The sequence below is a fragment of the Metarhizium brunneum genome, chromosome 4, assembly GCF_013426205.1.
Source record: "Metarhizium brunneum chromosome 4, complete sequence".
NCBI classification, from domain to species: domain Eukaryota; kingdom Fungi; phylum Ascomycota; class Sordariomycetes; order Hypocreales; family Clavicipitaceae; genus Metarhizium; species Metarhizium brunneum.
This window is the reverse complement of record NC_089425.1, coordinates 25,701-45,355: the sequence shown is the minus strand read 5'-3', so window position 1 is coordinate 45,355 and position 19,655 is coordinate 25,701. Positions and strand designations below refer to the sequence as shown.

Below are 19,655 nucleotides of genomic sequence, written 5' to 3'. Positions count from 1 at the left end.
GGCCGCCTCCGCCATAATGCTCACGTGGCGCAACACTAGCAATGCTACTAGCAAATGACCTATATGTCCGGTCTATTGGAGTAGCACACTTAGCTTTTAAACGTGGCAATACGTAGCACTATTCCGTGAAATCTCATCATGTACTTGTTAACAAGCGAGCTCATTTTTACAATGAGTAAGGGAGTTGAAACGTTATTCCCTCATGATCCATGAATCGAAACCACAATGTATTACACTATGAACTCCTTGTTGTTCCTCATTTTCGTTTCTGAAAATACGAGCCGTTAAAAAATCGAGTTTGATATAGTTGGAAATCATATTCAATAGCTTCAAATTAGCCAAGCAGGCCTCTGACTGTCTAACAGATACACTGTCACTTAGTAATAAGCACCAGTTTACAAAACAGTGGATAAATCGGGTGGCTGTCTAGTCTTTTAAACTACATATGTACAGACATCAATGATTTCACTACACTGAGCTATTACATCAAGTCTGCTTGTTTAACTAAGCCTAACCAACCGCTGCAGGACCCGTGTCATGTGTTAAAATGCTACGTTGAATTGTTTCTGCTATCCCCAGCGGGGATTATCATACAATCTATATATTGAAAGTCGCCGTTGCATAATCGAGGTACATATTTTCTGCTAAAATATCACAATTGCCAATTTGGGAGGGCGGCTTGCCTTCTATTGCGGAAGTCGTTCGAGTACTGTCATGCAAGGGGCGATTTGTTCGATGCTCCTTAATCCCGCCCCCGGAAAGAATAAATGAGGAATTAGCTACTCAGTTTACTGACTCGCTTTATTTGATTATAGCTAAACAGTAGCTAGGGGGGTTAATTGATGACTCGATACGTCACTCCTTGACAGCCTGCATAATTCTTTGATCTTCCTTATAAGAGCTCCACATTCTAGGCGAGAGAACTACAAGTACTATCATAATAATCAAGGCCACAAGAATAGCCCGTCGTGTTTTGAGACGCATGGAGCCTGCTTCGTATACTGATGTGCCTTTCCACCAACTGAATATCCATGGTGAACCAGCTTGGCTTGCCCTGGGCAACTGATTGTACCCTAGCGAATAGCATATCAAGCCAGCAAGGGCACTCGTGTAGCCTGCAGCCTGGAGAACTGTAATTTGCGTATGCCAGATCATGACTGACACAATGACAAGCAGGATATTCTTCAAAATTCCGGAGAGTGTCATTACTGAGCCAGATGTCTGTCCTATCTGCCATTTGTTAGCTGACATGTTTGTCGGGAGCAAGTAATGTGAAGAGTTTACCAGACAAACACTGGCAATATTCAACATGAACGCAATTAGCGCGTTAAGGAATAATAGGCCAGCGCCTATATCCTGCACGACATGCCATGAGATATTCGCCGCCTCGTTGGTAGACAAGGCAATGAGAATGTTCATCAAGCAGCAGGCAGGGGCAAAGTAGTACAGCCCAACTAGAGGATCCATCTTCAGCCCGTCGTTGCTCAACAGAAGTTGAATCATAATGAGGCGAATCGACTCAGCAACAGTGCCACCCGTCTGACATAGAAATCCTACGAGTGAAAACTGTATCTCGCCTGTAGAGGCAAGTATAACACTGCCGACAACCCATAGAATATTCAGAACCGTGGTCAAGGTAGGGTTTGCGGTGCCGGCTACCCAGGCAACGAATAGCATCACCGCTGGCGCTGTGGTCTTTAAGATTTGTATAAATGGAATAGAGAGGTATAGGTAAGCTATATTCGAGGTTATAAGAGATAGAGAGTAAAAGATGCTGATGGGCAAAATAGCTCGAGCATAAAGATGTGGCGAAAGGCATATGTCCTTCCGCGAATCTAGAAGTTTGGTGGTGTGTGCTAGGACTTGGGTTGCGATGGTTGCAAAAAATAGGTGCCAACATGTCAGTAGAATTGCTACGTAGTTTGTTGTTAGCTGGTATATTCCGCATACACTATGCGAGTTTCTTTCATGTCGATTGGAAACAAAGTGAGTCTCATTCGCCCAGGAACCAGGGGTCTAGCCTTACGGAAATCTAGAGAAGTAGTTAGTGTATGCTCTTTGCTTACACAACAAGTATTTGCTGAATCAATATCATTTCAGGGAGCCATACGGAGCCTCCTTGTGTCTATAAGCCACTTATTAAATAAAATAGTGCTATTAGAAATGATAATCCATGAGCTTTCATGGCCAAAGGATTATGGCGTCAGTATACGATCTTGGAGTTTGTTGTCATAAGAAGAGTCAATGAGTAGGGGTTCACATACGAAATGCACACAGCGGTGCGAATGGTCTTCCTGCCTGGACATGCTATCATCTGAGGACTGGCGTGTGTCTTGAGAACATAATTTGCACTGGACGTGAAATATTGTCCTGTAGATGCGGCCATACCGTAGTGCAATTGCGTTTGCAATTCAATGAAAAGTAACCACAGCAGCGATAAATCGAAGGCATTTGTTCTGTCAGCAAGAGCGATTGACCTACCAAAAATGCACGGCTTTATTTCAGATTATTTAGGGCCGAGAACAAGTACCAGAGCATGGGGACAAGTAGCGACAATACGAGGACAGGAATGCACTGCGTCCGCCTGTTATAGTACAATGCCTTTGGACTCGACGAGACCAAGCCCGTACCAATTTAGTAGGCCTCAGATGACATACTTAACATCCTTACACGAGGATCCAGTCGATGGCGTCAAGCCATCTCGTTCCGCCCCAGAGCCATGTGGCGTGGTCGCGGCCAGCCAGGCCCCTGGGTGGGTTGGAACATCATCTGCACGCTAGCTGGGCGATGCATACGGACACTTGACCATCTAACCAAGGCTCTATCCCCTACTGGAGATGCGAATGGGTTTGCTTGCCGGAAGTCTCAGCCAGGGAACACTAGTAAACCAAACTGACCACACACAAAACAAGACGACATTGTTGCCTTGTGCCAATCTATTGAAGAAGGTGAAAAGTCAATGACGCAATACTGACAACCATGAAACTGTTGGGTTCGTTCAAGGGCAGAGCGGTGATATAGGCAATTTCCCGGACGGCCGACCGGGAGTTGCTAGCTTCAGCAGAGATCCGGTGGAAATTCACGAATATAGCTTCTGCTGTCAGCATAACACCGTTATTATTGTGATGGTCAAAAATTTGTGATCCAGTTGACATGAACCGCTTGGCTTCGATCAAACACCCACGAAACGGCTAGTAAATATAACCCTCGTTGGCATGAATCTATAGTCTATGGCGGAATATGCTTGCCTAATAATCATACACACTGAGGCATCAAAGTATATTGTAGCTTTCTTGCCGACATCTTGATACTTGATCCAGCCTTATGAATTCTGCCTCCAGTCGTAGTCATGTAGTTGAAAATGGCTGTAGGACCTACCAAGCTACTAAACCAGCCTCCTGCCTCCGTCGGAGAAGATAATAGAGCCGGTCGCAGACCCGTCCTTCATCGCGTACAAGTAGGCCTCGGCGACATCTTCCGGACGACCCAGCCTCTTGGTAAGAGTTTCCGCTTCATACATGTCAATATACTCCTGTGGCAACTTGGCAAGCAGTTCAGTGGCCACGGGTCCAGCGGAAACCAGATTGACGCGCACAGGAGCGAGGTCAACAGCCAAACCACGTACTAATCCTTCCAGGGCCGTAGAGGCCATGCCAGGGACGACCCAGCCCTTTACCGGTTTGTGGCCGTTTACCCCGTTTGTAAGCGTGACTGATGCATCCGGCGAGTGCTGAAGAAAGTCGTTTGCCGCCACAACTTTGGCCAAGATGGTGGACGAGTACACTCGCAATCGCAATGAAAGATAAATGTCGTTGGGTGTAGTCTTGGACACAGGCGGAGCTGCATGGGAGTCGTCGGCAGTGAAAACAATGTGATCTATCTTGGATACGGCATTATCGGTGATGGTGTTGAACATGTCCTGAAGTTGGGCTTCCAGATTGTCCACATCAGCGAGATCACAAACAGCTGTTGTGATTTGACCTCGAGTACACTCAGAGTATGAGGCCTCGAGTCGCTTTGTAGCCCCGTCGAGTCGCTGCTGATTAGAGCCGCATAAGATGACATTGGCACCATGTTCAATAGCAGCCTCTGCAACAGCGAAGCCAAATCCTGAAGTGGCCCCAAATATGACAATGCGCGCGTTGCGGAGTTTGTGGATATACTTGAAGTTGGCCATTTTGTAAAACTGCAACTTGTAGGGTCGGTGTGAGGAGTGAGTAAGAAATAACAAGGCTTGTCTAAGAATGAACACTTGTTTGGGTCTTGTTACACCTCTTGTTAATTCTACTTAGTGTCTTTAAATATTTTCAGCCATCGTCCTCATTATATTACTGTCAGACAGTGGTTTGTGAGCGGGCCGCTTGCGGACTTTGATGCGCGTGGGCCACGCGGGATGCGCGGAAGCATAGCACACCTCCTCGAATCCCATAAGCATTGGGCAGAAGATGAAAATTGGACTCAACACTTCTCTTGGGTCCATATGATGATGCCGTCCAACTTTGATGGTTTTGAGATTTGGGTGGAATCCAAGGGTGGTCAAATCGTGGTATATATGCTTCAGTTTGCTGTAGATATGCCACAACTTTCTCCGGCAACGGGTGCCGTTGTTGTCTCAATTAATTGCCAAATTCGGAGCAAAGCCGAAGATGTCAAAACTAATTTCACGTGGGATAAAGAAAAGGAGATGCGTAGCCACCTCCATTAACAAGCCCAGGGTTAAAATATGCCCTTCGCCCGATTCAGAAACGGGATAGCTGTGTCCCATGTGGCGGATTTATTCTCCGATGGACTTCACTACAGTAGCTTTTGCGGAGCTACGATCCGTGCCCGGAAATGCCCCTCTGCGGATCGATAAGCAATTCGATGATGAATCTCTTCTGCTTACAAATGCCGCCTAGTCAGGTAAAAGCATGAGGTGTTTAGCCTACCATAACACTATATGTAGAGCGTCGTAAATCTCAGTTGCCGAAAGCTACATAGCCGCCCACAAGGCAAAGACGGGATAGTGCTCCTGCCGTCCGCAATGCCTTGCCCACTCACTCTGTTCGATTGTAGTATTGACAGCGACGAATACGCAGTAGTAGCATGTGTAGGGTATTTGGGTCTGAATCCGTGCAAGAATGCAACCAGTGGTCAGCGAATATCAGGGCAACCAAAGAAAACCCGAAAGCTTTTTGTAATAGAGTCTCGAACTGCACCCGGTGACTATATTTTTAATTTCAATATGCCTCCTACACCAGGAGGGTTGCCCTTCCAGTCGCCGGTCTCCAGCCTCTAGAGAGGTACAAGGATGGGATAATGAATAGATAACTCACTACATCGTTGGCTTCTTGAGACTGCATCAGGCCAAATATCGTTAAGCCAAGATATATAACACACTCGTGTTGTGGTGATAATGTCAAGTCGATACAATAGAGCTGGCTCCACGTCGCCCGTGGACAAGTCATCAACACCAAAGACAACAAGGAAGTTCGTGGCTGTCCAGCCTCATAGCATCAAGGGCGATAGCTGGAGCTATAAAATGCCAATCAGTATACACGGCCTGCCAGCGAATCGGGGTGTGTGATTTGCATCACGCCACAGTGAGAACCAGTTCGTGAATTCCGCGTCCAGATCCACACCTTCCCGGCGATTTGCATTCCAGACCCAAACCAGGCGAACACGAAACGGATCCGGATTCATTCGTCACAATTCAACGTGCATCCACAAGATGGCGTTATACTCTGACGGGACCTGGAACTGCATTCGTTGTCAACTCGTATTCTGCGCCACACCCATCTTCCTCCACACCCTGACATCGCATTCAGTGTCGGTCCAACACCCTACTCGCCCAGCATGCATTGCGAATTTACCTTGTACCTAGGACGAAGTGAATTTCCTTACTCTACATAGTTGCTATGAGCGCGATGCTTCAGTGTGCTTCTTGTCATCTTCCTCAGGTTCCCTGCCTTGACGAAGCCAGCATTTCAAACCTGGAGCAACTACCATGGAGTCTCCGAAATGTCCTACTGCCTCCCGCGCAGCTCGTTTTGGTTGTCGAAGATGTTTATGTAGTCCTCGCGGCATGTTATCCGTCATTGCAACCCCCTTCTGCCGACTCATTGATGCAAGATTCGTATTCTCGATCGCAGCTACTTCGGTGTTGATCACCAAATGCCTCCACATACACGTCCATTTACAGGCTCTCACGTCGACCGAACTCTCCAAGTGGTCACTCAGTTTCTTTGCACAAGACACAGCGATTTTGCTTTTGCTGAGGCTACTTCTTGATTCAGAGCCAGTCACCCGCACTACCGGCCGCAGGGTTCGCATTCTGTCATTCACCATTGCTTCAATTATCACGTCGATACAACTAGCAATTGCAACGATCAACACGACTTTTTTCCTCGTGATTGGGTCAGAGCCTCGTTGGAGAAATGTCGGCATAGTCGCAGATTCCTCATCGTGGTCGACATTTGCCGAGGGCCTCCCAACCTGCCTGATAACATTCGCAGGCCTCGTATTTACATCATTTGTGCTTATGGGTATCCCTTATTTCCTCGCAAGCATAGCACTCGATGTGATCAAGACTCTTGCAGCCGCGATTTTTAGTAGGTTGAAAAGTTGTGGTCGTGTTTCAGCCAGCTCAAAATATGGAAAACTGGCTCGAGATGAGGAAGAGCTCTACGAGTTGGAGCACAAGGACACTATGCAAAGGCCTAGAAAACAAAAAAGTCGGCTTTCCTGGCTCTTGTCTATTACGACCGGCGTATTTCTCATGGCGCAGGCTATTACGTTTATTTTGAGGCCCAATGAACACGCCTTCGTCTTTTTATCGTGGACTTCGATTGCCCTTCCCATCGCCGACATTCTCAGCACCAACTCACCGCTGACACTGTTACTACCGGTATATGATCTCGATCTAACGGAGAAATGGGATGGGAAAACGGCGCTGGGAGAACCCAGTCGATGGGCTTGGCTGCCAAACACTGACGACGCTCCGTCGGGTTTCAGTGACTGGTATGAGCCGGAACAAACACACTATAGCTCGGCTTTGGACCCATTAAACCAAACCAACTTTGAGGGTGATCTGCTTCCCTCCCTACGTGGGAAGCTCAGTGACGTTAATATCCGACATGTTGTGATTATTCTACTAGAAAGCACCCGCCAGGATGTATTCCCCTTTAAGAAGGATGGGTATATGTGGAAGAAGCTAGAGGAAACTTGGGACGACCAAACAATACCAAGCGACGTCCAAGAGCGACTTGCAACTCTCACAAAAACCGCCAACTATATTACGGGCGACTATAACGACGGCTTTGACCATCCTGAGACGAGGCGCCGTGGTGGTATCCATGCGATCCACGGCACCCCGTCTGCGACATACACACTGAAAAGTTGTGCGGGAACACTTTGTGGCATCAGCCCACTAGCAGTTGATGGCAATCAGGAATATTATAGCCATATTTACCAGCCATGTCTCCCACACATCTTCAAGCTCTTCAACGACATGGACCACACCTCGGCCCACAGCCCTGTAAATAGACCGTATACTGCATACAGTTGGAACAACTCTTTCCTCATGTCAGTGACTGGCCAATTTGACAGCCAGTATGAGTTGATGGAGGGCATCGGCTACACAGACGATGAGCTTATCGACGTGGAATACTTGGAGAGTGACAGAGCCATTTTCCCTCCCCCCAACCGGTCATATGTGAACTACATGGGCTGGGAAGAGGAAGCTCTGGACGAGTATATCGTTGACGCATTTAGATCAGCAAGGGAGAATAACACACGACTGTTTCTCACTCACCTCACTAGCACGGCACACTACCCATACGAAATTCCCGAGACCGCAACATACGTTGCCCTTACACCAGAGGGTAGTGGTAATTGGGCGTATGACATGTCCATGTATCTCAACGCTGTGGGCTACGTCGACCGCTGGGTTGGTAGAGTCCTGGATATCATCGAAGAGCAAGATGCCACCAACGAAACACTCGTCGTATTTGTCGGCGATCACGGTGTCCCCCTAGCAGAGACGGGCGGAATTTCACCATGGGGAGTCCCAAACATTGGAGGGTTCCGGGTGCCCCTCGCCTTCTCTCACCCCAATTTACCCACCATTGAGATCCAGGAGTCGGTCACGGCCATATCTGTCGTACCAACTATACTGGATTTGCTCATCGAAACCGGCTCACTCTCGTCGTCGGAACTGCAGGCCGCGCACGATCTTCTGCGAAACTACGAAGGCCAGTCACTTATCCGATCACTCAAGGCGCCGGACATCGCTTCAGAACAGCGATGGCAGTTCACAGCTGTAAGCCCTGGTGGTCAAGGAGTCTCGGTGCGTAGCATGGATGAGCCTCGCTGGCGCTTAGTAGTTCCTCTAATTGAAGACTTGGAGTGGTGGTTCAGTGATCTTGATAAGGATCCACATGAGGAGGATCCTACCGGATCCTTTGGCTTTGCGAAACTATTACAAACTGTGGAAGAGAAGCATGGTATAGAGGCCGCCAAGTGGGCTGAAGAAGCGGCCTTTGTGACACGGTGGTGGGTGACAGAAAACCACGAGAGATGGCGGTATAATCCTGAATAGAAAGATAATGCACGAGGGTAAAGCGTGAATACATCGCAATAGAAATATGAGTGTTTCGATTTATCTGGGACGGGGCCTGCTCATGTCAATTCCTATAAACTGTCACTAGCAAAACCGCTTGCACATTTGTCGCCGGTGCAGTGAAACCGCTGGCCTACGTCTAGAAGAAACTTGCTCAAAGTCTCCTCTGACGAATCCAAGTCCTCCAACAAGAGCCAAGCCAGAGCCACCGATACAGATTTCACCGGTATGATTTACAGGCAGAGGCAGGCGAGGAGGACCCAGAATTCGTACGGAATAATTTGGAAGCGCTTTACCGACAGCGTATCTGGCCCCCGCTGGCTGGAGTGCAAATAGTCTATGCCAAGCACCAGTTGACATTTCAAAGCCGTAGGCCCTTAGGATTCCCTATTGAGCCGTGTGCAAACTTGAATCTAGGGATGCATAAACGGCACCAATGTGGAGGATAGCCATTGTGTCACGGATTGCATAGCGTGATGCAGCCGCCTCATACTTGGAGAATCCTAGACTCAGCAATTAAAAAAACCTATTGTAGGCGTCTGACTCCGCCATTTGCTTCGACAGGAACAAAATGCGGGATTGGGCTTGGGACATTGGTGGCCGTCGGATTACATTCAGTGTACCGTCAAACTCTTTTCCCGGTTTAGTATTGGGGCTGGAAAATATCATGTGTTTCCCAGATTGGATGACTTGTCAGTTTCGAATAACCCGGCAGTTGGTTTGCTGTCGGTAGAGGAGGCATCTTTTTGTGAAGTGTCGTCAATGGTCATCCTCAGAGTTGGCACTACTAAGAGAAACACTCGAAATGTTGGGATGGATTTTCTCTGACATGGCATGGACTAGAGACTCAATGCCAGTCATTGCACTTAATTCAATGATCTGAAAACCCTCTACTGTCGCGTCCATTTTTGGACTTGTCTTGCCATCAAGGTTTAGTAGTCTCCTGAAGATAAATCACATCACAGCGAGGGCTGATGTATTTTGCTTCAACCGCGGTACGACCAAGTTTCTGTCAATTAAACCAGACACAATCCATTAACTTCTGTTGGACTACTTGCTACTCCCGGCTCAACGCACGCGAGAGCCCGGAAACTGCTGTTCCCTACTGCAAGGGACGAACACAGCATCGTACCGATAAACGCGACGAATTGACTGCATGCGTTACAAAGAAGCCTGGGATAATATAATGATCCAGCGAGTATATTAATAACTGACTAGATCATTGTTCTGAATATTCAAGGTTGGGAAAGAAGAAGAAGAATAAAGAACCGAAAAGCCTGTGAAGCTCTTCAGTTCCTGAGCTTGCTACTGCTAATATTTCTTATTGGTAGATTCCCGGCCAAGGACGCCGGGGCAGCAGTGAGAGTGCAAGTCGAGTCACCACCGGGCCTAGCCCGTCATATCAACGACCTTGCTTATTGCAAATACCTCTAATCGCGAAGTTGGGTTGCGACTTGCGCGGGCGTTCTTTCTGCCACCAGATCTGCTATGAAGTTGACTTCTTTCGCACAGTGCCTCCAAAGGTTGCCCTCATTCGTCGGTTGTTTCTCCTCCTCGGTTTGAAGGCTTTCATCTTTGAAAACAGATGTATTCAATGTTTGTAACTAGCCATGTCCCCTTTATTAGTACTCTGCATATTCTCTTGCATAACTTATATATCGAGGGGTACGAACTGTCTTATAACATAGGAAAATCCCGAAATACCGATTATATGACATAATTGTAGGTATCATGTCATTGTTGTCCAGGGGTTCTGCAACTTCCAGCTCAATCGTTTGGGGAATTCTAGCCTCAATCTTCCTAGACGAAGCCAGACAGCAAAGGGCCGCAATGATAGCTAGATGCTTCATAATGTAAAGGTAATAGTAAAGAAGCGAGTATGAGCAGTATTGCATAGTTGAGAAAAGTAAATTACTGCGAGAAGCTTGAGACTTTTCATAGCATTTATACCTAGTTAACTTGCTACAGTTATGCACTTTGCAGAAGCGTGGCTAAGCTTTTGCTTCATTCTGCTGGAATCATACGATTGCAATATGCCAATACCAGTAGCAGGTTTAATACAGGGGACAGGTGCGCCGACATATGCTTCTGCCGAGATCATGGGCCAACTGGGTAAATTGTCTTTCAGATGGCAACGAATTACACTCCGATGTCTCTTATGCGGTCCCTTGCAATTTAATAACCCAGTCGCAAAGTCTAACCGGCCGGCCACGCCAACCCGACGTCCACTGCTATTCCAGAATTCTGCCGAACTGCCGATATTCCGCTCACCAGCCTGTCCCTGTTATATGTCTACGCCACCAAAAGTGGAAGCCTCGTACAAATGGAGACTGTATTGAATGTACTGTCACATAGAGCCATTGATCGGCAGCCGCTCAGATATTCATTGACGCGACAGTTCAACGGCCCAATCTTCAATAGTAAGCGTTCAAGTCTTGCATTTTATTACGCACTTTATGCAACTGCCCAGTCCGAGCTGCCTACCCTGCTAGCCAACCTGCAGCATCATCCATGGCCATGTGCCAAGCTGTGATGAACTACGGGCTTTGTAAAGTCTGTGGGCGTGCTCAATACTGGGCGAAGGACGGCCGAGCAACGGCGAAAGTAGACGTTCGGCTGCAGCTCCGACACAAGTGGAGTCTGTGTCTTGGGCTGTGCTAGACGAAATGCTCCTAGATCATGTCGCAGTGAATCTCGCGCGAGTCTGGTATAAATATTTTGCTATAGTTAGGTGAGATATATTTCATGACAAGACCTTGGCGGGTGTGGAGAACAACTCAATTTATCCACGAACCGCCTTTGGTATTATAGGTCTTCTATTATATAACAAGTCGGTGAGAGCCTTAGGCCTCAGGCCTCGTTATACCAAGCCATGCCACATTTTGCCCGTGACCGACTTAGACCGCGCTTGAAGCTTTGGTAGAACCGCATCTGAGCTGCCATTCTTGAATCCTTTCAGACTCGCATGCTTTACATGTGACTCGCCAAGTTCCAATACTTTTGTTGACATAGACCAGCGCGGCAGATAGTTTATCCCAATCAATTGGTTTGGATGCCCGAAGGCCCGAAGCCGACCAACACTTCTCGTTTCCCCTCAGTTGATCTTCAGCACCGTAAGTATCTTTATACGGTCCATTCGAAATAATATAAAATGCCTCCAGCGAGGCTATCCTGTCTTTTGGAATGTCCTGCGCCGTAACCCATGTTTCAGTAGCCCACGTCGGCATAGCTTGACACTCTGGCTGGTTGTTTTCGTTTGGCTCAGCCGAAGTTATTACAGCACCGAGATACCATGCGGCCATTTCGGTAGCCCAATCCTCATCACTGCTCCTAGGCATACCGAGACCTCCTTTACGGATTATTTTTGCAGCCTTGTCAATGTCTTGTTGCTCAACTTTGCCGCCATCTTGTAATCTTTGTTGGAGTTGCTCTCGAAATGTAATTAAATCCTGTGTTGCCTCCTCGAGATCTAACGTCTTTCTGCTAAGCTCGTCACAAATTTGGAGCAGATGGCTTTGTTGATTAGTCTTGGTCGGATTTCCACAATCCTCAAAGAGTTGAATAAGCGAGTTTCGCATCTCGTTTTCTTCTTGAACAGCTTGCTGCTCATTATGCCCGTGGAGTCGCTGGCACGCCTCACTCACAGCGTTTTTATGTCGTTGTTCTCCTCTCAAATAGCAAATTATTCTTAACTTAAGCTCATTACCAAAAATTTCAGGTACTTGCTCCCCTCCAATTTTCTTTTGAACAGACGTTATTGAATCATCAAATGCCTTTGCAGCACGTCCAATTGGGCTATCCCACTCCTTGAGTTTATCCAAAGAAGATTTCGAGAGAGGAAGCAAGATGTCGATTGTTACTAGCGATCGTGTTTGTTTGTACGCAGAGACTTTTTGAAGTTTTAGCAAAGCTTCTGCAGCAAGCTCTGGGAGACGCTTTTCGGCTCGCCTAAACTTGTCGTTTGTTTGTTCCCAGTCAGGTATAATTTGGGTCTCCTTTTTATATTGGCGTCGTAGAATTGACTATTGCCTCCCATCAGTTTATGATTTATACTCCCCGAACCTTGCAAGGTTGAAATGAAAAACAAAGAGCTATTATTCAAGAAGCACGCACTTACGTTAGGCTGCAATCGAGTTGTACGTGCTTTCGGCATGTCTTTCGGGGCTTTTAAAATAGTCTTTGGGCTTTGAAGGAGTTCCTTATCCCTCTTGCCCGACCCGCAAACGCTTTCTTGTGATCCCCATAGCTTTTGGCTCCCGATATTCTTTGTAATTGCGCCGAGAGCCTGGGTACCTCGAGACAGCTTCCCATAAACGCAACAGCTTTGCGACGCACTACCCCAACTGATAGAGATGGCAGTGCTTAGTCCTATTAGAGTTAATAGGTAAACTAATGAAGTTCTCATATTTGTATCTCGAAGTTGCAGTGGAATGCTAATGTAAATCGAGGCGAACTGTCATTATTTGGTAGACAAATTAGGAGGGGAAAAAACCACAAAACCGGGGAACGAGAAGGAAGCTGTCCCTATCCGTTTCTACCATGACACCCGGTATCTTATATAAAAGACAAGTCACGATTTCTGAGTATGTCGGCGGCCTGGTAAGTAACTTGGTATCTCTGTAACATGGTAGTCATTTTCTGCCGCTCCTTGGCAGAGTCGTCGTACTTACCAAATCCGTCCAGGAGGTCGAAAAAAGCCTTGACAGCCAAACTACCCTTAGCGCAGCGCCGACACGACCTCTAGTGTGCGTACTAAAGTCAAGTTCATAAAAGAAATTTATTGCCAGGACTAAACATTGAAAGTAATAAGAGAACTGGAGGAGGCTATATCTGCGCGGCTACGGTACGTCACAATAACTATTTTACAACGTTCCTCCTGCTGTTGGTCTGCGACTCATTTATCCTGGGCTATAGCAGGGCTGGTATCTCTCTTACAACTTTGATTTACGGCCCCATGTGTTAAACAAGTCTGGTGGAGTAAAAAGAAGACCGTTGTGGGCTACATATGTATCCCGTCCTGCCATGGGCCGGTGAGTAGAAGGACCGTTGACGGGCAAGAATTAATTTGACACGTCCCCACACATCATATTAGTATATATGTAGGCTACTATTTTGGCACTAGCCTCGCTCCTATGCCTGACGATTGCATCTGTGCATCCATGTCCTATTTACTACGTTGAATCGCGGTAAGGAGTCCGCTACTTAGTTCGCTGCAAGCACTTATGTCTAATTTGCTCTAAAGAGTCTGACGGGGTCCGCACCAGCAACATTGCCTGTAAGTGAAGCTGGGTCGGAAGGAATCTGAACCTGTCGGATGAGGTTGCATTTGTTGACTGAAATACCATGCAATCACGGCGTGGGAGAAAATAAGTAGTTGTGACAGGGTGACCTGGAAGTCTTCCAAACTTGGTATAAATGACACGCCCCCTTTTCAAGGATACAGAGAATAGGTAAAACAAAAAATCGCCTTAGCCTTGCATAACGTGAAAGGAGGGGAAATTCTCAACTGGTAATCCAACCTATGGAGACAAGATGAACAAAAGAGGGCACGAGCGTGCCGTTATGGAGAATCCTATCCGGGAGGAGACCCTAGCCTTAACTCACAATGTTACGACGGGAGAGCTAAACGAGCCCTCAAGCAGGGACTGAAAATCCAATGTTGACCCAATCGCATTCTTGTATGATAGTGGCACAAAAGAGAACACACTAGAAGCAGTTATAAAGTATTAGAACATAGTTGTATAGTATGTGGACCCTACGAAAATGTGGCGTGTTTATACCAAGATGCTACGATAATGATATCTAGCTGATCACGACTATACGAACGGACTATTATTAAGTAAAAGATTGTCTCTATTTGAGAAAGGACCAAATCGGGACGCATCGCCGCGGTAATGGCTCTCAGTGCCTTAAGCAGGATGAAGTCGTATTAGCCACAATCCTTGGAGACAAGAGCTAGCCAAAGTCTGCACAAGTGGTTACATTATTCCATGCTAAAAGTGGACACAGGTCTACATTTGGTTGGTATCGGGGGGCTTGTTGCGTAGTACTCGACGCATTTTTGGCAAACTCGTTGCTATATACAAGGATGTGATTGGAACCACCGTTGCACTGGGAGCTGCTTTTTGGTGCTCCTACCAGTTAGGTTGTAGTAGTGGAAGTCAATGTACAGGTTCAATTTCCAGAATAATCCATGACTTCCTTTGTATAGATGAGGGATCGAGATGCATGACAAGTTCCACAAGAAAGCACAACGAGAAAAAACAAAGAAAATTTTTTCCCTCTCGTCAGCTTAATAGTATTGAATACAATATAATATTAGGCGGGTAAAGGATTGTGCAGATAAACGACAAATTATGCAGCTATATAACTGAAGTTCAAGGATAGCGCGTATCTGGAAGGGACGGACGGACTCACTATAGACAGCCCCTGGTATTAGGAGTAATATCAGTAATTCTGGATTAGCCCAGAGCATGACTGATTTCGTGTTAATTTAATATAAAAAGCCATTGCATGCTTGCAAGAAGAACTGGAAGAGGGACAACTTGGACGCTGAATGCTGAACATCTGTACGCGCTTATTATTTGTGATATCAAAAAAAGTCGGCTTACTATTCTGGTCAGAAGACACATGGTTCGGCCACAAGGGGGTAGAATCATCTAAAGGCTCACATGCAGAATCTGTGACCCGAGCAACCGCTACAGTACAACTACTTTACTAGCTATTTATCTATACTAGTATATTATCTCTTTACGATCAGGATGATCTAGTACATGTTGTCCATCTTCATAGCTTTTCCTGTATTTTATTCTCCAATTCTACTAATAGTAGACCCTCCTTTACGTCCTCTTCCTCAGCTCCCATCTCGTATACCCACCGGGCCTTTCCAGCACGAGGACTTCGAACCTCCAGTTCCATCTTCATTTGCTTAATAAAAGCCACCGCCTGGTTTTCCGCCACCTGATCGCCTGGCGACACTAAAACCTCTATTAACGTTCCAGAAATAGGGAGTATAATATGATTTGGGTTCTTCGGATCACCGCTTCGCCGAGACTTTGATACAGCTAGTTCGTCTGCGGAAATCGACGCCAACTGTACCTGATATGCGGTGCTCGAGGACGGGGTGGTGTATTTAATCTCTGCTACGAGAGAATTCGGGAAATTGTTTTGCAGAATTCTAGTCAGTTGAAGCCCATGATGCTGTTGTTTTTCTCTCTGGTGTGAAGTGTCCAAGGGCTCAAGATTGACAGACCAGGCATCCCCAGGCTGGAACGTAATACTAGACGACGAGACGCTTGACGAGGTAGCAATTTTGGGGGCCGTTTGAATTGTGGATTCAGTTCCATCATTTCCTGCCCGTAGAATATCCTCGAGCCTGTTTCCAAGCCACTGAGTATCAAACCTGCCAACCAGGAAGTCCTCATGGGACAGAATTCCACGTAACAGGACAAGGTTCGTCTGAATACCAGACACTCTTGTATCTGCCAGGACCCGACGGGCTTTCAAAACTGTATCCTTCCAGCTCGAGGCGGTAACGATGACTTTCGCCAAAAGATTATCAAACTGTGACCCAACTACAATCCCAGACTCTGGCACATGCGTGTCAACGCGGACCCCATGACCACCAGGGATATGGAAAGTATCAATCTTGCCCACGCTCAAAGAAAAGCCGTTGTGCGCATCCTCAGCGCATAACCGCAGCTGAATTGAGTGCATATTTCTTGGCGAGGGAATCAGGTCCTGCTCCAGACCGAGTTGCGCAAGTGAAAACCCTTGAGCTACCCGAAGCTGCGTTTGCACAAGGTCAACACCGGACACAGACTCTGTAATGGTATGTTCGACTTGCAGTCGAGGGTTAATTTCGAGAAAATAAAACGCGTCCTCCTTTTCGTTGACCAGGAATTCAACCGTTCCCAGCGACCGATAACGAATAGCCCTGGCCATACGCACCGCAGCACCTGCAAGCTCATCTATCAAACCGCGATTTGAGAACAGCGCTGGCGCGACCTCGACGATCTTTTGAAACCTCCGTTGCACGCTGCAGTCGCGCTCCCATAGATGACACACGGCGGCGTTGGTCCCGTCCCCTATTACCTGAATTTCTACATGGTGAAACCCGTCGGTTGCTGCTTTTTCTGCAAACACACTCTTTGACGGAGACTCATTCGTGGCTGCGCGAACTGAATTCTCTAGTTCACCATCGTTTCGCACAAGTCGGATCCCTCGCCCTCCGCCGCCGTCAACCGCCTTCACCATAACAGGGTAGCCCACTTGCTGAATGAATTCGCGCACACTCGCCAGATCGGCTACCGGATGTGTCATTGCCGGTAGGACTGGTACGTGGCACTCCAAGGCCAATTGTTTTGCTTGGAGCTTATCACCCGTGCGGGCCAAAATTTCCGGCCCAGGCCCAATCACCAAAATACCAGACTCCTCCATCTGACGGGCAAACTCGGCACTTTCACTGAGAAAGCCATATCCAGGATGAACAGCACCAATGTCATGCTCCTTTGCCAGCTTCACTAGCAACGGCATTTCAAGGTACGAAGCGGCCGAAGGCAGACGTATCGCGTGGTCTGGGCAGCCAACACTGCAGTGAAAGGCGTCATCGTCGGTGTACAGTGCAAAAGTCTCAACTGGTGGTGACAATTCTCGCGCGGCCTGGATAATCCGTACAGCAATCTCTCCTCTGCGTTGGTTAGCCACTCATCCCGACCGCAGACCATCACGGTAATAACATACCTGTTGGCAACCAAGAGGCGTGAGAAAAGGCGAGTCGACATGGTTGCAGTAGAGCTTCAGAGTCGTTGGCATGTCTAGACATCTTGTCCTGTAAGTTATGGGCAGACTTAGTTCTGCCTTTTGTATACTTTTGAATGAAGGGCACCTCGGACCTCGGATGTGCGGATTCATGTCCGTTTTTTTGGAAGCCAGTCGGATTACGTGAAACTAAAATACCGCGTCTACCTCGGCATGGCAGAGAGGTATTACGTCGCACTGGATCCAAACATTCGCTCGCAACAGGACGAACACACCGACCAAAACTGGCTGCCGGTTTGCAAGCCGTAAGATTCTCGGGCTGAATCTCGGAAAGTCATGGCAGTCTTGAGTTGCGTCATACATATTTCGGGTTACAGCGGGCAATTGAAATTGCTACAAAGGGATTCTCAGGCAGCAAAACGTCCACGAAGAATACAAAAGTTGATAACGAAGAAGCTAGCAAAACTTGGGCACTATTTTTCCTGCAGCCCGGTCCAACAGCCTCTGTGGCAGCAATGTCTTGTATACATGCTTGACCCAAGCACAGCATATACTCCTCGTGTCCTTGGGGTCTACAATCTCCTCTATTCCAAACGCATTTGCCGTTCGAACAGGGTTCATCAGTCGACGATACTCATCATCCAGCTCCTTGTACCGCTCAGCCTTCTTACCTACTTTGGCTGCCTCGCCTAGTTCATGTCGGTGTGCGACCTCGATGCCTCCCTCGAGCGGGAGAGAACCCCATTGACCGGAGGGCCAGGCAACCTGCATGACGGGATCTCGCGAACTGATCATGACGCCACCTGCCACGCCATACACGCGCCGTGTAATGACGTTGAATAGCGGCGTCGTGGTGTCAAAGTATGTCTTGGCCAGTTCGACACCCCAGCGCATCGTTGCAGCCTTTTCGGCAGCTGGGCCAATAGCATATCCGGCTGTAGTTGTTCCTGGTCAGCGCAGCGAGGACGGTGAACGCCATTGACTACGATCAGAAGAAGATTGACGGCATTGTAGGTGCCACTTACGGACATCGATAAACTGCAGCACCGGCAAGTTCATCACATCACACAACTTTAGTAGCCTCGTCAGCTTTTGACTGCCTGCCGCATCCAACGTTCCTCCATTCACCTCGCAGTTCAGCGAGATGATTCCCACAGGTCGCCCGCCGAGTCTAGCCACACCGCTGATTGCCGTCCGGCCCCAAAGTGGCCCAATTTCAAACCACGATTCTCGGTCAACCACGCTCGAGATGATGGTCCGAGGGTTGTACATGCGCGTCGGACGGCGAGGGATGACGCGGCGAAGGGACTCATCTGTGCGGTTCTCGGGGTCTGTGGACGGGATCACGGGTGGTGCCTCTACACCGCAGTTCGGCAGATAGCTTAGCATGGTGCGAAGCTGCTCATAGCATTCCGCCTCATCCCTGGCCATATTGTCAATAGTACCATTGGTGCAATGTATCGCCGGCCCTCCCAAGGTCTGGGGGTTCAAGTCGTTGCCAAGAGCGGCGCCTTTGACAACTTCGGGGCCGGCGTTGAAGAGCGAGCCAATGTCTGCAGCCATGACGGAAAAGTGACACGAGACTACGCGAGCCGCACCGAGCCCAATCTAGCCAGGCAATTGTTAGCCGCCTCGTTGTTCTCAACACCATGGGTAGACGAAACAAACCGCAGGTCCCACGACCGCGCCCAGGTTGGGAATCCCTTGATTTAGCTGGTCCACAATGTGCCTAAACGCGGGCAGGCTCGGCAAGTAACTCCAGCCTTGGGTCCCAATAATGGTGACGCTGCCTCCGCCGGAACTGCCGTCCACCAGCTTGATCATGGGAAGCTTCAGAGCCAAGGCCAACTTTTCGAGGTATATCGTCTTGCCAGCTGTGGAACCATCGAGATGGCCGCCTCGTATAGTAAAATCATCAGCCGTAAGGAGGACCTTGCGTCCCTTCAAGCGGCCCATTCCCTGGATGTTGTTGCTGGGGATGAATGATACGGGTTTATCAGTCGTCGGGCCCGTCTTCTCCCATGTGACTGTACCTGACAAGGAGCCAATCTCGGTGAAGCTGCCTTGGTCGAGGAGTTGTTCTAGGCGTTCCCGGACCCATAGCTTCCCAGCTTCCTTCTGACGAATGTACCCGCGCCGCGAGGTGTCTGGGGTTGAGGCCATGGAGCGCAGCAGCTTCATGTCGTCAAACACGTCGGAGTAGTCCACCGGCAGTTTCTGAGGGCTGAGGTGGGTAGAAACCTGGCGTATCCTCTGCGCCGCTTTGGTATTTTCTGGCATTTTGATGATTGACCGA

General features: G+C 48.1%; 6 protein-coding genes across 6 annotated transcripts; 1 reads left to right on the top strand and 5 right to left on the bottom strand.

Annotated features, from left to right (window-relative positions):
- Positions 1-855: 855 nt before the first annotated feature.
- G6M90_00g066870 (uncharacterized protein) lies at positions 856-1,677 on the bottom strand (the record flags this gene model as incomplete). Its single annotated transcript, XM_066130843.1, has 2 exons — positions 856-1,230; positions 1,294-1,677. 2 exons carry the CDS (start codon positions 1,675-1,677, stop codon positions 856-858), a joined length of 759 nt encoding a protein of 252 aa, XP_065987137.1.
- Positions 1,678-3,385: 1,708 nt separating this feature from the next.
- On the bottom strand, positions 3,386-4,177 carry ATR9 (Short-chain dehydrogenase/reductase ATR9; the record flags this gene model as incomplete). The annotated part of the gene is made up of 1 exon (XM_014684066.1): positions 3,386-4,177. One exon carries the CDS (start codon positions 4,175-4,177, stop codon positions 3,386-3,388), a length of 792 nt encoding a protein of 263 aa, XP_014539552.1.
- Positions 4,178-6,064: 1,887 nt separating this feature from the next.
- G6M90_00g066850 (uncharacterized protein) lies at positions 6,065-8,578 on the top strand (the record flags this gene model as incomplete). Its single annotated transcript, XM_014684065.1, has 1 exon — positions 6,065-8,578. One exon carries the CDS (start codon positions 6,065-6,067, stop codon positions 8,576-8,578), a length of 2,514 nt encoding a protein of 837 aa, XP_014539551.1.
- Positions 8,579-11,496: 2,918 nt separating this feature from the next.
- On the bottom strand, positions 11,497-12,752 carry G6M90_00g066840 (uncharacterized protein; the record flags this gene model as incomplete). Its single annotated transcript, XM_014684064.1, has 2 exons — positions 11,497-12,621; positions 12,717-12,752. The coding sequence occupies 2 exons, from the start codon at positions 12,750-12,752 to the stop codon at positions 11,497-11,499; spliced, it is 1,161 nt and encodes a 386-aa protein (XP_014539550.1).
- Positions 12,753-15,385: 2,633 nt separating this feature from the next.
- On the bottom strand, positions 15,386-17,382 carry pyc_0 (Pyruvate carboxylase; the record flags this gene model as incomplete). Its single annotated transcript, XM_014684063.1, has 2 exons — positions 15,386-17,288; positions 17,342-17,382. 2 exons carry the CDS (start codon positions 17,380-17,382, stop codon positions 15,386-15,388), a joined length of 1,944 nt encoding a protein of 647 aa, XP_014539549.1.
- A 433-nt stretch (positions 17,383-17,815) lies between these two features.
- pccB (Propionyl-CoA carboxylase, carboxyltransferase subunit) lies at positions 17,816-19,639 on the bottom strand (the record flags this gene model as incomplete). The annotated part of the gene is made up of 3 exons (XM_066130842.1): positions 17,816-18,294; positions 18,385-18,967; positions 19,028-19,639. The coding sequence occupies 3 exons, from the start codon at positions 19,637-19,639 to the stop codon at positions 17,816-17,818; spliced, it is 1,674 nt and encodes a 557-aa protein (XP_065986980.1).
- Between the last annotated feature and the right edge of the window lie 16 nt (positions 19,640-19,655).